General features: G+C 37.4%; 1 protein-coding gene across 4 annotated transcripts in view; it reads right to left on the bottom strand.

Annotated features, from left to right (window-relative positions):
* LOC122708891 (SEC23 interacting protein) overlaps positions 1-19,619 on the bottom strand; it is a 38,259-nt gene that overhangs the window by 15,678 nt on the left and 2,962 nt on the right. For all 4 annotated transcript variants that reach the window (XM_043925679.1, XM_043925677.1, XM_043925678.1 and 1 more), the window contains exons 2-12: positions 17,126-17,658; positions 14,703-14,925; positions 13,399-13,592; positions 10,420-10,509; positions 7,436-7,556; positions 6,756-6,845; positions 5,767-5,908; positions 4,112-4,320; positions 3,620-3,738; positions 3,071-3,223; positions 1,297-1,392 (exon numbers count right to left, since the gene is read on the bottom strand). In XM_043925679.1, coding sequence (XP_043781614.1) covers positions 1,297-1,392; positions 3,071-3,223; positions 3,620-3,738; positions 4,112-4,320; positions 5,767-5,908; positions 6,756-6,845; positions 7,436-7,556; positions 10,420-10,509; positions 13,399-13,592; positions 14,703-14,925; positions 17,126-17,658 — 1,970 coding nt within the window. The remainder of the gene's footprint in view (positions 1-1,296; positions 1,393-3,070; positions 3,224-3,619; positions 3,739-4,111; positions 4,321-5,766; positions 5,909-6,755; positions 6,846-7,435; positions 7,557-10,419; positions 10,510-13,398; positions 13,593-14,702; positions 14,926-17,125; positions 17,659-19,619) is intronic.

Genomic DNA, 19,619 nt, shown 5'->3' with positions numbered 1-19,619 from the left:
GTTTAAAAAGGACCATGCCTTTCACGGCCATGAGAATACATTTGAGGACCAGCTGCCACTTCCACCGTTTGGGCCTTTAGGACCCTCTCCCCTACCCTATTCTCAGTCCCCTTGCTGTTTTCACTGCAGAAAAATATTTGCCCCCTCCTGGAAAGCCATTTCCCCTGACCCCACCCCTCCTTCAAGTTCATTCACCAACACCTGGGGGAAGTTTTCCCTCACCAGCCCCGTCCCTTCTCCCATGGCCAGGCCTCACCTGGCTCTGACAGCAGAGCGCACTGTCAGAGGACCGATACTTCCTTTGTGGTCAAATCTCCCCCTCTAGTTAAGACCACAGACCACACGGTTCATCTCCAGATCCCAAGGGTCCAGAACGTGCCTGATGCAAAAGATACACTCCGAAAATGCTGAACTCAACTGCTTAGCCAATCACAACTCTGTCCTATGACTTTATAATCTTATTACACATAAAGGAGCATATTAAGTTCTTTCCAAAGTAAAGAACCACAGACGTTTAAAAGATGGAAGGGTCAATGAAGACCATGTTAATTAATATACAATACAAATAAAATAGCTACCCTAAATGCTAAGTTTATAGAAAATCTCTATATAGTTAACTTAATGAAAATTAAATGAGTTATTCCCAATTGTTTTACTTCTTCTGAAATGCTTTTTAGCTGTTGCTGTTACTGCTGTGTTTTGGATAGCTAACAATTTTTGCTTTTTGGTTATTATTTAGTGAGATGTATGTGTGTGTTCTTTTTATCTCTTTAGATGGTGAGAAGGATTAGAAAGACAGAAAATGAGCTAATATTTATTGGGTGATTAGCTATACATGCATGGCTTCATCCACTCTGCAATCCTGTAAGGAAGGCATTATCACTCCCACTGTAGAAATGAAGGAAACCAAGGACCAGAAAAGTTAAGCAAATTGCTCATGAATATATAGTTAATGAGTAGTTGAACTGGAAATTAGGGTCACCAGCTCATCTATTTGTCTAGGACTTATCCAGTGTTGCACTGGGAAATACGCAAATACCAATTTAAAAACTGCAAGCCCTTTAACCCGAACTATGATCAGCCCCAGGAAAACCAGGAACTGGAATTTAATTAGAATTTAAACCCAGTTCTGGCTGACTCCCACATCTGGGCTTCCATCAACTCAATTACTGTTCCCTTGGGCAGGGAGCACAGTAACTGGCCTAACCATAATGGTATGAACAAAATTTTCCAAAATATAAACAAGCTAGTCAGAGATAAGTTGTGTTTTCTTTTAGGAGCAGAAATGAACCTTACCAGTTTGACAGCTTTATGTTTTACAAAGTTAGCTATCTTCTTTCTGGGTCCAAGTGGTATCCCCATTTCCTTCAGATCATCCACTGTACACATAAGCTTTAAAAGAAAATAGACAAGCACATTAGTCAATCTAATGATACATGAACTGAAACTGAAAAAAGGGAATTATGAAAAGAAACTGTATCATCTAAGGTAATTGAATATCTTAGTCAATTTAATTTTTTTACCCCCACCCTAAGTAATTTTTAATTATGAACTAATTTAGGTGGTAAAATCTTCAGCCTCCACATCTAAATCATTCTCTTAATTTTTACCAGAAAATACACACATGGTTGTACAGTATCAAAAGTTACGTCAAGCGTAAAATGAAGTCTCCTCCCCCAACCCACCCCAACCGCCCAGTCCTCTGAGCAGATACTGCAGGCAACTTGCTCTCCATCCAGAGATATCTGATGTATACACAGCATCCCGTGTATGACTTAGGACTTTTTCCAGGTGTGTGACTTATACGTATCACCAACTCAATGGACATGAATTTGAGCAACTCTGGGAGATAGTGTAGGACAGGGAAGCCTGGCGCGCTACAGTCCAAGGAATCGCAAAGAGTAGGACATCACTTAGTGACTGAGCAACAAACCTATACACAAACAGGTCTGAATTTTGGTCTTTTCACATAGCAAACCTTAGAGATCATTCCACACCAATCCCTCTGGCACTGCCCCATTCATTCAACAGCTGCAGGGTTGGTCCCTGTGTGCATGCACCATAAACGATTTCACTGGCACCCTACCAGTGGACACAGGTATTCCTAAGGTGCTGCTATCACAAATAGTGCTACAGTGAGTATCCTTGGAAATACTATGTATTTTTTCATAGGAAATACCCTTGGCAGTGAAATTGCTGGGCTAAGTGTATGCATTCTTTTTATTTTAAAAGACAGGACTTCCCTGGTGGCCCAGTGGCTGAGACTCCACGCTCCCAATGCAGGGTACCCAGGTTTGATCCCTGGTCAGGGAACAAGATTCCACATGCTGCAACTAAAAGCTGATGCAGCCAAATAAATAAATATTTTAAAAATAATAAAAGATATTGTTAGACTGCCCTCCACAGAGGTTGGACCAATTTATGCTCTTACTCCAGTATGTATCAGTACCTATTTCCTGTTATCCCGGCCACACAGTGTATTAATATCAAACTTTTAATATTCTTGCCAAACTGACAGGTTAAAAAAAATCTCATTGGACTTGTAATTCATATTTTTCTTGAGTTTCTTGATAAGAAGTTGCTTATTTTATTTTCCATATACATCTGTTCATATCCTTTGCCTATTTTCCTACTGTGTTGATGGTTTGTGTGTAATTTGTAGCAACTTTGAATAACAAAGAAATAAATGCTCTGTCTATAAGGTGTGCTCCAAATTGTCTTCTTAACCTATCACTGGCCTTTAGATATTGTTTATGGCATCCCCTACCACACAATTTTTTTTTCCTTATGGCTTGTGGGTTTTGTTATACTTAGAAAAATCTTCCCGGATTATTTTTTAAAAAAAAGGTCTCCTGATTTTTTTCAGTTTTTTAAACATTTAAGTCTCTGCTTTCACTGTGATGTAAAAGGGTTTAAATCTTAATAATTTACCATCTCATACACAGGAAAAACAGTCTCAGACAAAAATGAATCAAACTATCATCAGTACCAGAGATTCCATATCAATCTTTTCCTTTTCAACACAGGAAAAACAGTTTCAGACAAAAATGAATCAAACTATCATCAGTACCAGAGATTCCATATCAATCTTTTCCTTTTCAAAAGTGCTAACATATTCAGAGAGACTAAGTGCTTCCAGAGTTTCTTGCAAAGTCAGGACTTCTTCATTTTCAACATCAAGGTCACAAGACTCATCCAACGTCAGCTTTGGTTCTTCGGGTATCTTTTTAAAAAAAAGTTGGGAGAACATTACAAAGTTCAGAAAAACTCCCATAAAACATCTTTTGATTTATGGAAAAATCTTAATTCTGTTCCATACATAAATTATAATTTTTGGCAGTTTGTTATTTCAAGTTTGAATATCCAGAAAATTACTAAAATTACTAAATTTGTATGCCTCCATTTCCTACAATAATTTATTTCACATTTTTTAAACAAACCATAAACATTCTATCACATTTAAATGTATAATCCATAAGGAAGACAAGTGAGAAACTCAAACGAGCTCTATGGTTCCATCATACTTGTAAACCTCAAGGAGTTTTGTTACATAAAATCAGTTCAGATTTTGAAAAGCTCTTTGGCTCAAACTCTAAATCTAGATGTTAGTGGGTCATACCTGCTTTTCCTGAAAATGTGGTTGCTTCAAAACTCCATTAGCAACAGCTAAAGGCACAGGAGACTTTGATAAGCTCAAATCTTTTTGATTAGACAGGATGTCAAACAATATTAAAGAGCCTTAAAAAAAAAAAAGAAGCATTTTGCTTTTTTGTTTTATAATGTATTAGGTGCTTCTATAACACTAAATAAATTCTCCTACTCTTTTTGTTCAAAGTCCCAAGTGCAAGTCACGTAAAGTTAGATGCTAATCAAGATCTGATAATCTATATTCTTGCTTTACCAAATAGCAAAATTAAAATATAAAGCATTCCTAGGCAACATGAAAGATGAATAGCAAAAGGCAGAATGTAAATTCAAAGCATTCACTTCTACCCTTTATAAAATTGAAAATCTGTAATTCTAGATCTTTAACAAACCATGTCACCCACACTGAAAACAGTGATGACACAACAAAAATTGTACTTTAAATGTGGAAATTTAAAAGTTTCACCTAAGCTGTGACCAGCAACGGAGACCCCTCCTTTGAAGTCAGGGTTCCGACTCATGAAGAGTGCATACAGACGGTTTATCTCCAATCCCACTTTCTCCACAATCGTCTGACAGTAGGTGGGGCTGTTGTAAAATAAAATGTCTAACAAGGTCTCATTGGTAAAGTGACGAAATCGACCAATACTCGGTAAAGTGATTTTCTTAATATTCCTGTTTAGAAAGAAAAAAGTATACTTAGTAACCACCTTAAATATGAGTTTATAAAAGTTTTGATTTTGAATCCTGAAAATACACTGAGAAAAAAAAAAAAACCTCACAAACTAATTATGAGTTGATTTCAGAGTTTCTGTAAATAAATCAAGATAAATAAAAAACGTTATCAACTTGTGCCTATAACTATACTATGAATTTGTGGATTCTCTAAAGTTATCATAAAAAAATAAATAAAATAAAGTTATCATATAAAATAAGGCCAAAACAAAGACCTTTACTTCATTTTTAAAGAGCAAAGCCTACCTTTCATTTTTCTTCCAATCTACTAGAAATCAGGATACTTGACAAAAATTGTGGGTGGCAAGGACAACAGAGAATGTAGCAAGAAACTAAGAAAGGAGTTTAAGAGAATGAAAATCTTTCCTGATTTGAGATGGTCATATTTCAGGACACAACACAGCATATTTCAGGAACACCCAGAGAGAAAGAAAACAGCCCCATAACAGGGCCTCAGTTCAGTTCAGTTGCTCAGTCGTGTCCAACTCTTTGAGACCCCAAGGACTGCAGCACGCCAGGCCTCCCTGTCCATCACCAACTCCTGGAGTTTACTCAAACTCAAGTCCATTGAGTTGGTGATGCCATCCAACCATCTCATCCTCTGTACAGGGCCTCACATGATAAAATGTTCGTAGGTTAGTTTTATTAAAACACGTGCCCTGAAACACCATGATGTCCACTAAAATCCAAGTATGTTATCAGCTCTGCGTCCCTGGCAGAAATACTTCCTAAGTCTATGGTTCCCAGCTGGCAGCAATCACAGTTGACTGGAGGCCTTTTTAGTTGTCACAGGGCCCGGTAAGAGCTGCCGGCAGTTAGTGGCGTTTAGACTGAGGACATTAATCAGCCTACAGTACACACAACAGTCTTTCATGACAACTATCCTGCCAGAGAGTCTCCACTGAGAAACAATCATCTCAACCAGCGGTTCTCAACTAGGGGCAACTCTGCCCCCAGGACACATCTGGCAGTGACTAGAGACATTTTTGGTTGTTAAATCAGAGGTACGGTTGAGTTACTCTTATCTGGAGGGTAGAGGCCAAGGGTACTGTTCAACATGCTACAATGTACAGGACAGTCCCATGTCTGAACCACCAAAGAAAAAAAACCGCTATAGGTAAGTATTTTAAAACCAGTTTAAGTTTCTTAGATTCTCTTAAGTATTTGCAATAGAAATATACACACCACATACATATATAATCAGTCATGCACACATACAAAGTAGCATATAAACTTAACAGCATTTAATCATATATAACAGCAAATATACAATCAAAGCTTTTTAGTGTTACTTGTTAAAGTCATAATAAACTACTTTATACAATAGTTTAAAATTTGAATCTAAGCCTGACTAATCTGAAAACCAAGTTATCAAAATCCACAAACCTGTCAACACCTGTGGCATCTCCACCCAAGGAACTGTGCCAGTGAACTGGAAGGAACTCCACTCTGCTTACTTTCCGATCATCTAAAGATTTCTTGAAATGTGTCTGCAGCAATTTGAGAGAAACCACTCTAAAATCATCCACTTGAGAAAAAAAAAAAATCGGGGAAGACAAATGTACTTGATTAAATTTTGCTACCTTGGTAAGCAGTCAGCAATCACCTCAATTATACCAGTATTTTTTGTAACACTAACTTTTCAAAGAAAAAAATGACAAAATTTAGTTCAGAAAAGAAAAAAAAAACTTTAAGAAGTTCTTCCATTATTTTACAGAAATAGATAAATGACTGAAAAATATTAACTCAACTACCACTACTAGCAGGCAGAAATGCACTGTTGGTAGACTCTGGAATCAAATTAACCTGCTCCAGAATCTCCCAGACTGAGATACAGGAGAGGTTAACTCATACTCTGGGCCTCAGTTCCTTACCTAATAGTAAAGATAACAGTAACAACACCTATACCTCAAAAGCTTATTATGAGGGTTAAATGACACAAAACATGCAAGATACTTGGCACGTACCAAGTATTCAATAAATATGAACTATTACTACAAATAAAAAAATAAAATTCATAGCTTTTTATTTATGTAAAACAAATTCATAGTTCTTTTAAACAACTTCTCACAATTCACCAAAAATCAGTTCAACATGTAGGTGTTCCTAGTAGCTGAAAGTGTTCAGGCAGAGGCTGTCAGAAGGGCTAAATTATTTCCAAGATCCCTGCTCATTCTTCACAGTCTAGGATTTTATGAGTTACAAATGTCATAAGAGCAAAATAAGTACAAATTAGTATTGCCCAGTGATCAGTTCAATCTCCTCTGACAGTACATCAGCCAACAGTATACAGCTGAAAACACTTTAAAATGAAGGCTTCAAGTTCTTCTAATAGTTTTCAAATCATTTCATGAAATAAAGTGACTAACACTTACCACATTCAATAATGCTTCTAAAGCGCAAGTCACACACAGGTCCAATGCCATGTACCATGAACACCAAATGGTCAACCTGAGGCATTTCTCCTGCAAAAGACAGACAGACATGCACATATCCATACATACAAACATACACAAGCTGGAGACTGGTTTAGGTTTTATTAAACGAGTAGCAATATTCAATATCCCTTTTGTCATCACAAACTTGCCAAAATTAGATGAACAAAGCTTAAAGTCCATCTTGGCATAAATCAGTGAACTAGACCAAGGAGTAGAGAAAGCAGCTCACTGGAGAGGCTATGAGCCAATAATAACCATCAGTTTTGTACCTCTAGAGGCTCCATAACCTTGTCATTTCTCCAGAATTGCCCAGGGCACTAAGCCCCATGTGGAGAAGCAATCTGCCAATATAAAACTTACAATCTTTTCCCAAAATCCTTCTCTTTGTTAGATTTATACACACTATAACGAACATTTTCAAGCTAAATCCACTATTTTACTCTGATTATCTCATTCAGATTGTAGATTGATTCAGATTATTTAATCTGAATAATAATTCAGATTGTTTCATTATTTTATTCAAATATAGCAGGTAATCCTAATAATTGTTTGCTTTTCTCATCATTTTGAAGTAGCAAAGTTTAAAAATGATCTTGATCCTAAAAAATTATACACACCATCAGGAACTTCATCAAGGTTATCATCAATTCCACGCTTTACAACCCTAGGCCTTGTCTGTCCATCTTGTGTGGTCCCCCATTCATCAGGCACTGAGGAAGGTTGGAACTGAACAATAACCTTCAAAATACAGAGAAGGATTATGACAGAGCTCACGACCAAATTCATTTCCACTATAAATTAAGTAATTTATTTCAATACATGATAAACTACTTTATAGTACAGCTTATAAATCAAGTACTTTTACTGCTCCTCCAAAATCACTTTTCTAGCAGTTTTGCTGGTGTTCAGTAACCATTAAGATTAAGCAAGTCAATATCATTATTTCCAATGCTTATGTTGAAAAATAATACAATTAAATGAGAAGTAGTTTGTCTTGATTTAAAAATATAACAAATTTCCAGGTTTACATGTAAGAAATTAAAGAAAAGTTACCTGCAGTAAGGAATCTTTGCTTTATAAACACAAAATCCTCTAAATAAACAGTGCAAATTCAATTTCAATGTCAAAAACAGACTTACCTACCACTTTTCAGGAAGACATACACTATTCTATTAAATCAACTGTATTTAATTTAGCCCAGTGTCATATGGAAAAATCTCAAACAACCTAATCTACTATGTAAAGGAATCAGAAAAAGAAGAAAAAAAGAAGTCCAAAGTCAGCAGAAGGAAAGAACTAATTAAGATGAGAAAGGAAATAAATAAAACAGAGGCCAAAATAATAAGAGCAATGAAACCAAGAACTGGTTTTTTGAAAAAGATAAAACAAAATTGGTAAAATGTTAACCAGGTTTACCAAGAAGAGGGCACAACTAAACAAAATAAGAAATGAAAAAAGAGAAATAACAACCAAAATTCAACACCCATTCCTAACAAAACTCTCATCAAAGTTGGTATAGAGAATATATCTCAACATAACAAAGGCCATTTATGAAAAAACCCACCACTAACATCATACTCAGTGGTGAAAAGCTGATAGTATTTCCTCCAAACTGGAAACAAGACAAAGATGCCCAGTCCTGCCACCTCTATTTAACATAGTACTGGAAGTCTGGCCACAGCAATCAGATTAGAAAAAGAAACAAAAGGCATCCAAACTGGAAAGGAAGAAGTAAAACTGTCACTATTTGCACATGACATGAAAATCCTTTGTATACAGAAAATCCTGAAGTCTCCACCAAAAAACTATTAGAACTGATATACGAATTCAGTCAAGTGGCAGAATACAAGAATTAATATACAGAACCCTGTTGCTTTTCTATACACTAATAATGAACTAAAAGAGGAAGAAAAAGAAAAAATCCCGCTTAAAATCTCTTTGAAAATAAAATACCTAGGAGTAAACTTAAACCAAAAAACTTAAAAGTTCACAGCAGTACTAGTTACACCAGCCAAGATATGGAAGCAACCCAAGTGTCCATCAACAGACAAGTGGATAAAGAAGATGTTGGACACACACACAGATATAGACACATACACACACACAATGGAATATTAGTCATAAAAAAAGAATGAAATTCTTCCATCTACAGCAACATGGATGGACCTAGAAACATGTGCAATGAAATTAAGTCAGAGAAGACAAATACTATATCACTTATCTGTGGACTCTAAAAAATAAAACAAATTAATGTAAATAGAAAAACAGACTCATAGATTTGAAAAAACACAAACAGCAGAGCAGTTTAACAAGTAAGGGGAGGGAGAGGAATGAGGCGAGACAGAGGCGGGGGAGTCAGAGACACAACCCACTATACAAAATAGATAAGCTACGAGGCTACACTGCACAGTGCAAGGGATCACAGACATTACCTTGTAATGGCTTCCAAAGCAGTGTAACAATCTGTAAAAGTACTGCGTCGGAACGCTGAACACCGGAAACTAATATATTGTATAAATCAACTGTACTTCAATTAAAAAAGTAAAATGCTAGTTTAACATCAACCTCTCCCTCCCCCCAGAAAATGAATGCATGTAAGGTGGTATGCAAAGTTTTGTTTGTTTATATAAAAACAAGAGTTAAAAAAAAAAAACCAGTTAAAAAAGAGTAAGCATGGTTACCATTAAGATGCAAAACTAGGGGAATGTAGAAGTAAAAGGCTTTTATTTTTCATTTAATACCTTTCAACACTTTAAATTTTGATGGACTATGGGTATGTTTTTATTTACTTATTTCAATACACCAGTAAGGACTATAGTGGTGGTCAGAATACAGATTTTTTTTTTTCTTTTACATTTTTCTGTAATAAATAGCCTATGTTCTGAGAAACTACATATGCATTGTGCTAGATGCTTTTGCACAAACAACCCCACTTCATCTAAAATATGACCCTAGGAGATTGTTGCAGTTGAGAGACCTGGAGCTTAGTTTAAGGATGGTAAATGGAGGAATTTGAACACCACACCCAGTATTTTTAGAGAAACAAGAAAGGTTCCTGCAGACAATATAAATAAAAAGAGGAAGAATGTATTTTTACTGTAAAGGTTGAAACAAACCACTCTCAAGGGCAAGGTAGGCAAACTATTAATGCAGGTCAAACCTGGCCTACCACTCATTTTTATAAGCAAATGAAAATACTGAAATATTGTTTTAATTGAAATATTGTTTGTTTTATTGAAAATAGCCATGCCCGTTGGTTTACATAATGCCTAAATACCAATAATCTTTCAGAGACTACATGGCCTACAAAGCCTTAAATATTTACTCTCTCACCCTTCACAGAAAAGTCTGCTGACCTTGGGTCAAGTATAAAAACTTGTCAAGCTTAATTTCAATGATGCATACTAAGCTTTAGCTAACATGCTACCATAAACAGAAACTTAGTGAGAGAAATTTAAATTTCATTTATTTTTCTATCATCCATGCAATGTACTTGTTGTATCCCTACTGCAGAATAAAAATGAACACTTATCAAACATATTCAGCAAAATAATAATTTTTTAAAACCTAAACATTTTAATATCTTAAACAATATCACTACCTTTGGATTGTGCATAACAATTGTCTCTCCACTTGGAAACTCTAATCTTCGGTGCCACTGATTTGTGGTTACAGCTTTCTTATATTCCGCCTACAATGGAAACGACATACAATCCAGTAAGACAAATTTGTGTCACAGTCCACATAAGAGAGAGTGTGGAAGAAAATTATTAACAATGACAGTAATAAAAAGAACAATCGCAGATCTCATTTACTAAGTGGTTACCAAACTTAACATTGTACATATAGTACCTCATTTGATTAACTGCTTTTATTCAGCCCTAAATAACATTATCCCCATTATACACAGGTGAAAACCAAAGTTTCGAGTTGTCTATTAATTTCTTTGTTGTTGTCGTTCAGTTGCTAATCCGACTCTTTGCAACCCAACAGACTGCAGCACACCAGAATGCCCTGTCCTTCACCATCTCCTGGATTTGCTCATATTCATGTCAGCTGAGTCAGTGATGCTATCGAACCATCCCACCCTCTGCCTCCCCTTCTCCTTCTGCCTTCAACCTTTCCCAGCATCAGAGTCTTTTCCAATGTGTCAGCCCTTCACATCACGTGGCCAAAGTATTGAAGCTTCAGTATCAGTCTTTCCAATGAATATTCAGGGTTGATTTCCTTTAGGATTGACTGGCTTGATCTCCTTGCTGTCCAAGGGACTCTCAAGAGTCTTCTCCAGCAACAAAATTCGAAAGCATCAAGTCTTCAGTGCTCAGCCTTCTTTAAGGTCTAACTGTCACATTCATATATGACTACTAGAAAAACCACAGCTTTGACTAGACAGACCTTTGTTGGCAAAGTGATGTCTCTGCTTTTCAAGACACTGCCTAGGTCTGTCATAGCTTTCCTTCCAAGGAACAACAGTATTTTAATTTCACAGCTACAGTCACCACCCACAGTGATTTTGGAGCCCAAGAAAATAAAATCTGCCACTGCTTCCACTTTTACCCCTTCTATTTGCCATGAAGTGATAGGACCAGATGCCATGATCTTAGTTTATTGAATGCTGAGTTTTAAGCCAGCTTTTTCACTCTCCCCTTTCACCCTCTTCAAGAGACTAGTTCCTCTTCGCTTTCTGACGCTATTAAAGTGGTATCATCTGCACATCCGAGATTGTTGATGTTTCTCCCAGCAATCTTGATTCCAGTTTGTGCTTCATCCAGCCCGGCATTGTGCATAATGTACTCTGTAATATAAGTTAAGTGAGCAGGGAGACAATCTACAGCCTTGTTGTACTCCTTTCCCAATTCTGAACCAGTCCACTGTTCTATATCTGGTTCTAACTATTGCTTCTTGACCCAAATACAGGTTTCTTAGGAGACAGGTAGGTGGTCTGGTTTTCTCATGTCTTTAAAATTTTCCAGTTTGCTGTGATCCACATAGTCAAAGGCTTTAGCTGAGTCGACAAAGCAGAAGCGGATGTTTTTCTAGAATTCCCTTGCTTTCTCCATGATCCAACAAATGTTGGCAATTTGATCTCTGGTTCCTCTGCCTTTTCTAAATCCAGCCTGTACATCTGGAAGTTCTCGGTTCACCTACTACTGAAGCCTAGCTTGAAGGATTTTGAGCACAACCTTACTAGCATGTGAAATGAGAGCAACTGTATGACAGTTTGAACATTGTTTGGCATTGCCCTTCTTTGGGATTGGAGTGATATTTTCCAGTCCTGTGGTCACTGTTCAGTTTTCCAAATTTGCTAACATATTTGGTACAGCACTTAAACAGCATTACCTTTTAGGATTTGAAATAACTCAGCTGAAATTCCATCACCTCCACTAGCCTTGTTCATAGTAATGCTTCATAAGGCCCACTTGACTTCACACTCCAGGATGTCCAGCTCTAGGTTAGTGACCACACCATCATGGTTATCCAGGTCATTAGACCTTTACTGTACAGTTCTTCTGTGTATTCTTGCCACCTCTTCTTAAAGGACCCCCTTCACAGATCACAGCCCTGTCCCGGCAAAGGGGCTTGCATAACTCAGTGAGGCATGCCATGCAGGGTCACCCAAGACAGATGAGTCAGAGTGAAGAATTCTGACAAAACATGGTCCACCGGAGGAGGGAACAGCAACGCATTCCAGTACTCCTGCCAGGAGATCCCCATGAACAGTATGAAAAGGCAAAAAGGGACAACAGACAGGTTTACTAACTTGTTTGTGGTGGTGGTTTCACAGGTGTGTGGATATGCCCAAACTTTCTGAATCAAATACATATCATAAATATGTATAGTTCACTGCCTGTCAATTATACTTCTAATGCTACCTGAAGCCCACTTGACTTCACACTACAGAATGTCTGGCTCTAGGTGAGTAAACACACCATAGTGATTATCCAGGTCATTAAGAATTTTCTTGTATAGTTCTTCTGTATGTTCCTACCACCTCTTCATAATCTCTTCTGCTTCTGTTAGGTCTTTTTCATTTCTGTCCTTTATCATGCCCATGTATGCAGATGAATTAATTTAACGTATTTCAAATATTTAAATACTCAATTATTAAGAAAATTTTAACAACTAACACTATTATGTAAAGCAACATTAACCGCCAGTTTTAAGATGGTTAAAAAGTCTGACATCTATTCCTATTCTTATGTTTATTTTCATAAGCCCTTTAACTGAATATTAATTTTAAAAACATCCATACACTTGGCATGTATTAGTAGCAGCAGATCCCAGCAGCCTAAGTTCTTTTCAAGATTTGATACAGTATCTTATTATATTAGATCTGTAATGTTCCCCTGAAAAACATTCTATCTTCAGACACTAAGACCACAATTAAATGCACTTCAAAAAAGATGACACTAAAAAAATGATGACACTAGTTAAAATGTAGTCTTCTTTGTGAACAGGATCAAGATGAGGTGTCCTGTAAATGAAGTCTGCTCCACTGTGAGAGGTGATACATGAGGCTCCAATGTATAAAGAGTCTATGTGTTTTAAAGAAAGGCATAAAAGAATAAAGCCCACGTACCTCTAGCTTTTCACTGAACTCCTCTGTATAGGGAATAAATCTGCTGTCTGTGTCGCCTTTGTAGAACCAAGTACAGCGTCTCACTTCGGCTGGCTCTTCTTCCCAGTACACGGCTTTCCGCATCCGGTCATAGAGGTAGACATCGTAGCGCCCTCCATCAGTGCCAAGGATCACGTTCTCAGGGTCTGGCTGGACTGGAGAACGAAGTCCACATTTTAATTGAACAGTTACAAGGTAGATTTAAAAGTAATAAATAATGAATGTGGTGACTCGTCTAACATTAAAGACAAAGAACGAAGCTCATTTCTATTCAAAAACAGAATTTTAAAATTAATATGTCCATGGCTGATTCATATCAATATATGGCAAAAACCACTACAATATTGTAAAGTAATTAGCCTCCAACTAATAAACATAAATGGGGGAAAAAAAAGAAAAAAAAAGAAATAAATAAAATTAATATGTGATGCTCAAAATGATGACTCTTTCTTTTAAGTGGAGAAGACATAACCAGAGTAAAATATAACAGCATCATGAAATAATTCCAGTAACTGGTAGGCTTTTTCTCTATATACCAAAGCAGCAAATGCTCCATGAACATACTTCTAAAAAATAGGTGATTTTTAAGTCCTAAGATGAACTATCTTCAGGATAAACAAAAAAACCTATTTCTATAGTGAAAACTTCTCAGAGTCTTAACCTATTCCTGTGCACTGCCTCAAGAGATGGATGTTCTTGCTACAGAAAAAAAAAGAGAGAGAGATGTAGTTATAGCATTTTTAAAACTCTTATCTGAAGGAACAAGAGTTCCATAGAAAATGCTTTATAAATGCCCTATGAAGTGAAAGTTAAAGTCGCTCAGTCACAACCAACTCTTTGTGACCCCATGGACTATAGAGTCCATGGAATTCTCCAGGCCAAAAATACTGGAGTAGGTAGCCTTTCCCTTCTCCAGGGGAGCTTCCCAACCCAGGGACTGAACCCAGGTCTCCCACATTGCCCTCTAGCTACAAACAAATAAAGGAAATAAGAAAACTGACACCTGGATTATATGAACTACTTTATTTCTTGGATTTAAAATACACAAAAAATTATTAAAACATGTCTTCAAATACCTTACTCAAATAACCCAGAACTTAATAATACAAGTGTATTATTGAAAGTATCATCACCTTAAGGTACAGAGGCTGGTGAGGTCTACGGGATTAAAGAAAGTGACATTCATAAAAAGGAGGCCATAGATACTTACTCTTCATTCCACTCTTCCTCAAATCAGATACAAATGATGCAGGACCCACACTTACCTGAATTATAGATTTCTTCAAGATTCAAAGAGTCAAAAACACTGAAAGGCATCCACAGTTGTTTGTATTCTATCTCCTTGCAGTAAAACCAGTGGGGCTGGACAGGTTCATACTGGTTTTGAAGCAGAAAAGGAGGTGGTACTTGCACAGGGGGCCCCACAGGTCTGGCAGGTGCCTGCTGCTGGATTGGAGGGGGCAACCCTGCCTGCGCCGAAGGAGGGCTCTGGAGGGGACAAAAGACAGGACCATCAGTCAGTCTAAGGAACAATTCTGTGTATGCTGCAGACCCAAACTGACATTAGTAATAATTATCCTTAATATTTCTCTAGACAGCTATTTAATAACTAAGCTCCAGAGCAATTAAATTTTTAAAAAAATCTTAACAAAACCCCATGCCAGCTGGGAAGTAAACAGGGCTTTCTCACACTGATGGCAAAGTAAACTACCTTTATAGAAATCAATCCAGCAGTATACCTCCTGTCATTTACTTCATCTTTAAGACACGCATAATCCTTGAGAATTCTGTGGCAGTCCAGCGGTTAGGACTTGCTGCTTTCACTGCTAAGGGTCTGGGGTCATCCCTGGTCCGGGAAGTAAGATCCCACAAGCCATGAGGCACGGCCAAAAAAAAATAAAAAATAATGCACATTCCCTGACGTAGCTATTCCATTTCTACAAATTCATCCTAAAGACGTAACTATAAAAATGTACCCACAAGGACATATACTGAAAGATTATTTATAACAGACAATCATTGGATACAATCTAAAGACCTACCAGAAACCTGATTAAACAGATCATCTTTTACTCATATACTGGAATTCTCTACAAAGATTAAAAATGTTTCAGAAAAAAATCTTAACCTCTAAAATATGTTGACATAAAAAACATATATAATGCTTGTCAAGGAAAAACTATGTTTATCTAGAAAAAAGATAAGAAAGACATAATAACTAAAAACAAGATTTTCTTGTGGCAATTTTTACTCATTTGGCTATTAGTCATTTCTCAAATTTTATGCAGTAAAAATACTTTTAAAAGCAGAATACAATTATTTTTTTAATTTTATTAAAAATGATTTCAAAATATTCCATCAATGTTAAATTTACTGAGGTTGATTACTGCAGTCAAGCAAAATAATATTCTTATTCTTACGAAATACTAATACACACTAAAGTATCTAGCAGTAAAGAATCATAATGTATATAAGTGAAAGTGAAAGTCTCTCAGTTGTATCCAACTCTTTGCGACCCAATGGACTACACAATCCACAGAATTCTACAGGCCAGAATACTGGAGTGGGTAGCTGTTCCCTTCTCCAGGGGATCTTCCCAACCCAGGGATCAAACCCAGGTCTCCTGCATTGCAGGTGGATTCTTCCCCAGCTGAGCCACCAGGGAAGCCCTATAATGTATGTAACTGATCATCAAGTGTTTCCCCCCAAAACTGCACATATACAGGGTGAGAAAGGAACGGGGGAGGAGAGAATGCGCCAAAACGTGTCAGTGTGCATGTTCACGAAGGACAGAACAAATGTTCATGACAGGGAATCTGGGTTAGAGTACTGGGCGTGTTCTTTGTCCTATTTTTTTTTTTTAATTTTTGCAACGGTTTACTTAAAATTATCATTTAAAAAATTTTAAATCAAAACTCTTCAAAATTTCATCAGCAAACAAGTATACTAACTTACATTACATGCTACCAATCTGCTGAAATCCACCATTACCAAGAGTTTGTGTACTGGTATGATTAAGATTAGATGGTAAAATGAAGGCTATTCTCTATCACCACTGACTACAATACCATTATCCCTGCCACACTGGGTTCTTAATTCTTCCTTCCAATCATTTCCCTCTTTCTGATTCAGTTCACTTCCCTCTGGAAGTCAGCTGAATAATTGGGAGGGTAGGGGGAGCATAAAGGAATTTCATAAAATTTACCCAAGGCAAAAGTTATTCCATCATTCGTCTGAGGTAGTCTGTCTAGATCCAAACTTTATAAATGTAAATAAATTACTGGAGTAATCAATTTTAGTCCCAGTAATTGAGCATTTTGATTGAACAGTGTAATTTAAAAAAGAGAAACTGATAATAGTTTCGTCGACTCTCACACATCTCCAGACAACATTTGTTACTGGTATCTTATATTAAATCTGGTAATACTGGCATACAGTTAATGCATTAAAATCAATTATTACTTCCATAAATAGAAATATAACCTAAAACATGAACCATTCAATGAGCTACTTTGAAAAGATTGTTTACTTCAAAACATTTGGCTTACCAAAAAAAAAAAACAACCCTCTGAAAATAATTTGTCATCAAAGCACAGGTAAAAATGAGACAGGGATTAGAATCACAGTGAATATAATTTTAAAATTATATATATCAAATTTATACAGATATAGAAGCATGTCTTCATACCGGCGGCAAAGATCCTGGAGGCACCTGGTACATCTGAACGGGGGGCGCGGAGGGCGGAGGATGGGAGGGATGGGCTGGTGTCTGGCACTGCTGCAGCTGCGGTGGTGCAATGTAAGGATTAGCCCTGCTGCTCACAGCCGTGTGGCGATACGGATTGTATCCATGTTGGGGTGTTCCTTGTGGTGGGCTCCCAAAATTCGAAGGAGGGAGATTACTGGGCTGAGAAGGCAGGTAAGGATTTATTCCCATTTGTGAAGCAGGTGGAGCACCATATTGCGCCTTCGAAATGGATGATGAAAATGCATTCGACACATCTTGGGATCCAGTTGTAAAAGGCAGAGCCGTTGGGGGCTTGGAGTAGCCTGATTGTCCAGCTGATGCTGCTGCAGTTGTTAACGGGGACTGTCCAATATTCCCAAAAGGATCACTACTGCTTGATACCTGAGAGAAGTAACTAAATGTCTGTGGGGTAGATGTGTGAGCAGAAGTCTGCCCAAGGAAGCTGTCCTCCTCACCCACATCGGTGGAATCCTCTGCAAGGGAACAGGAGGGCACACATTTTAAAGGGATGCTGTTACTCTGTGGATAAGATTCTATATGGCAGGTCTAGCAATTATACCTCTTATTTTGTTGTTCAAACTTAAACTTCTGCCCTAAAGACAATAATGAAAAATTTGTTTTTCTTTTCTCTTTGAAATGAAAAACTACAAAATACCAGTAAGAAACAACAAAAGGAGGGAAACCTTGAAATTCATTCATAAGCTCACCTCCTAGAGACAATCACTGTTAATGCTGTTATTATGTTGATACATACCTTTCCATACTTTTAAAATAAATATAAATAGTTACATACTATTTGGTAGATATATATAAATTATGTAGACACATTTGTATATAACCCTGGTTTCCTGCATTCCTGCAGATTCTTTACCATCTGAGCCACCAGGGAAGCCCATATTTGTACATAGGAGAATTTTTCAAAAAATGCAAGCAAAATTTGTACCTACTAGTTTTAGATGTTGTTTTGAATGATTTTTTTTTTCCAGTAAGAAACAATTCAAACATTATTCCGCTACCCAAATACACAGAACTTTATTTATACAGCAAGGACAAGAAACTAAAGTACAGACATTAACTCTGTTGACAAGAAGAGGTGTGTCAGGGCGCTCACCTACAAAGCACTCATTATACAAGTGAACATGAGGCGCTGGCATTCCCGAGGCAAAGTAGGTCAACCATTCATTACCATCCCTAAAACCACACAGTATCACAACCAGGTAACTCGTCATTAGAGAATGACAATCACCAAAAAGAAGTCATTTCTAACAAAGGGAAGGTCTCCTCACTTCCCTTTGCCAAACTTGATCTTCGCTGTGGGTATTTTGGCACCAAACTATATTATTTTATTCTCTCTTTCGCTACCAAGTTGTAAAATAATATTTTCCTTCTATACGGCCTAAAAAGTTGTCTAGTGTTCCTTAGAAACTCTTATGAGTCCTTAGCTTGGAACATCACCTTTCTCTTCTTAATCTTTTCTTTCTCCCATCTCAACCCCTTATCTTCAAATCTCTCTAATCTCCCACCACTGGGGACACAGAGCAGATGAGAACAGTGGACCCCTTCCCAACACACAGGCAGGCTGTGGTCCCTGTCCTTGAAACCTGCCGAAGTGTGACCTTTCCAGCTCTGAGCTCCTTCCTGACCTCTACTGCTGAATGTGGCCTTCAGCTGTTAGGCTGCTCCCAGTTATATTTCACATATCAATTTAACTGAGATACTCCACTATTCAAAATACCCCTCTGAACTGTTTCTTCGTAATTAAAATATCACTTCCTGAGCAAGGCCCCCTGTCTGCTTTTATCATTCTACTTCTCTGATACATTTCCAGTTCCTATCCTCTCTCTCCATTCCCATGAACCTCACCTGGACTCAGACTTCAGTTCATCTCTCAACATCTGAAAGCAGGGGGAAAACTTCTGTGGTATCCTTCATCTTTTAAAGCAACTTGGGATCAATCTGATACAAGAAACTTTCCTCTGATTAGCATCATTTACAAACAAAATACTGATCTCATCAAGCTGCCAGTCTCACCTCAGGGGCACTTTCTAATTACATGTGGACACCTTTGGCATTAAGACCCATATCTTTAATAAGCGCCTGTATACTTGTGACACTCCCAACTCTGTCCCAGACTGAGACTGATCGATGTGTCCCAAAATCTATTTTCCAACTGCTTCCTCAGTACTTGTGGCAGGTTCAGACACATACATCTCAAGTTTAGTAAGCCTAGACTGTCATCTTAACTGTCCCCCTTCATGTACTCCTTTTACAATCTCACCACCTCAGCAAATGTCTACCAACATCCATCCAGACAGGAAAACCAGAAACCTCCTCTCTTGAGATGCCTCCCTCTCTTCCATTTAATCATTTAGATCTTCAATTAAAGAAGTACACAGTATCTATTGTATGCCAGGTGGAGCTGTCTCTTGGAGCT

The sequence above is a fragment of the Cervus elaphus genome, chromosome 15, assembly GCF_910594005.1.
Source record: "Cervus elaphus chromosome 15, mCerEla1.1, whole genome shotgun sequence".
Lineage (NCBI taxonomy): Eukaryota > Metazoa > Chordata > Mammalia > Artiodactyla > Cervidae > Cervus > Cervus elaphus.
Note: the sequence above shows the minus strand (reverse complement) of the source record. Positions and strands in the feature narration are given on the sequence as shown.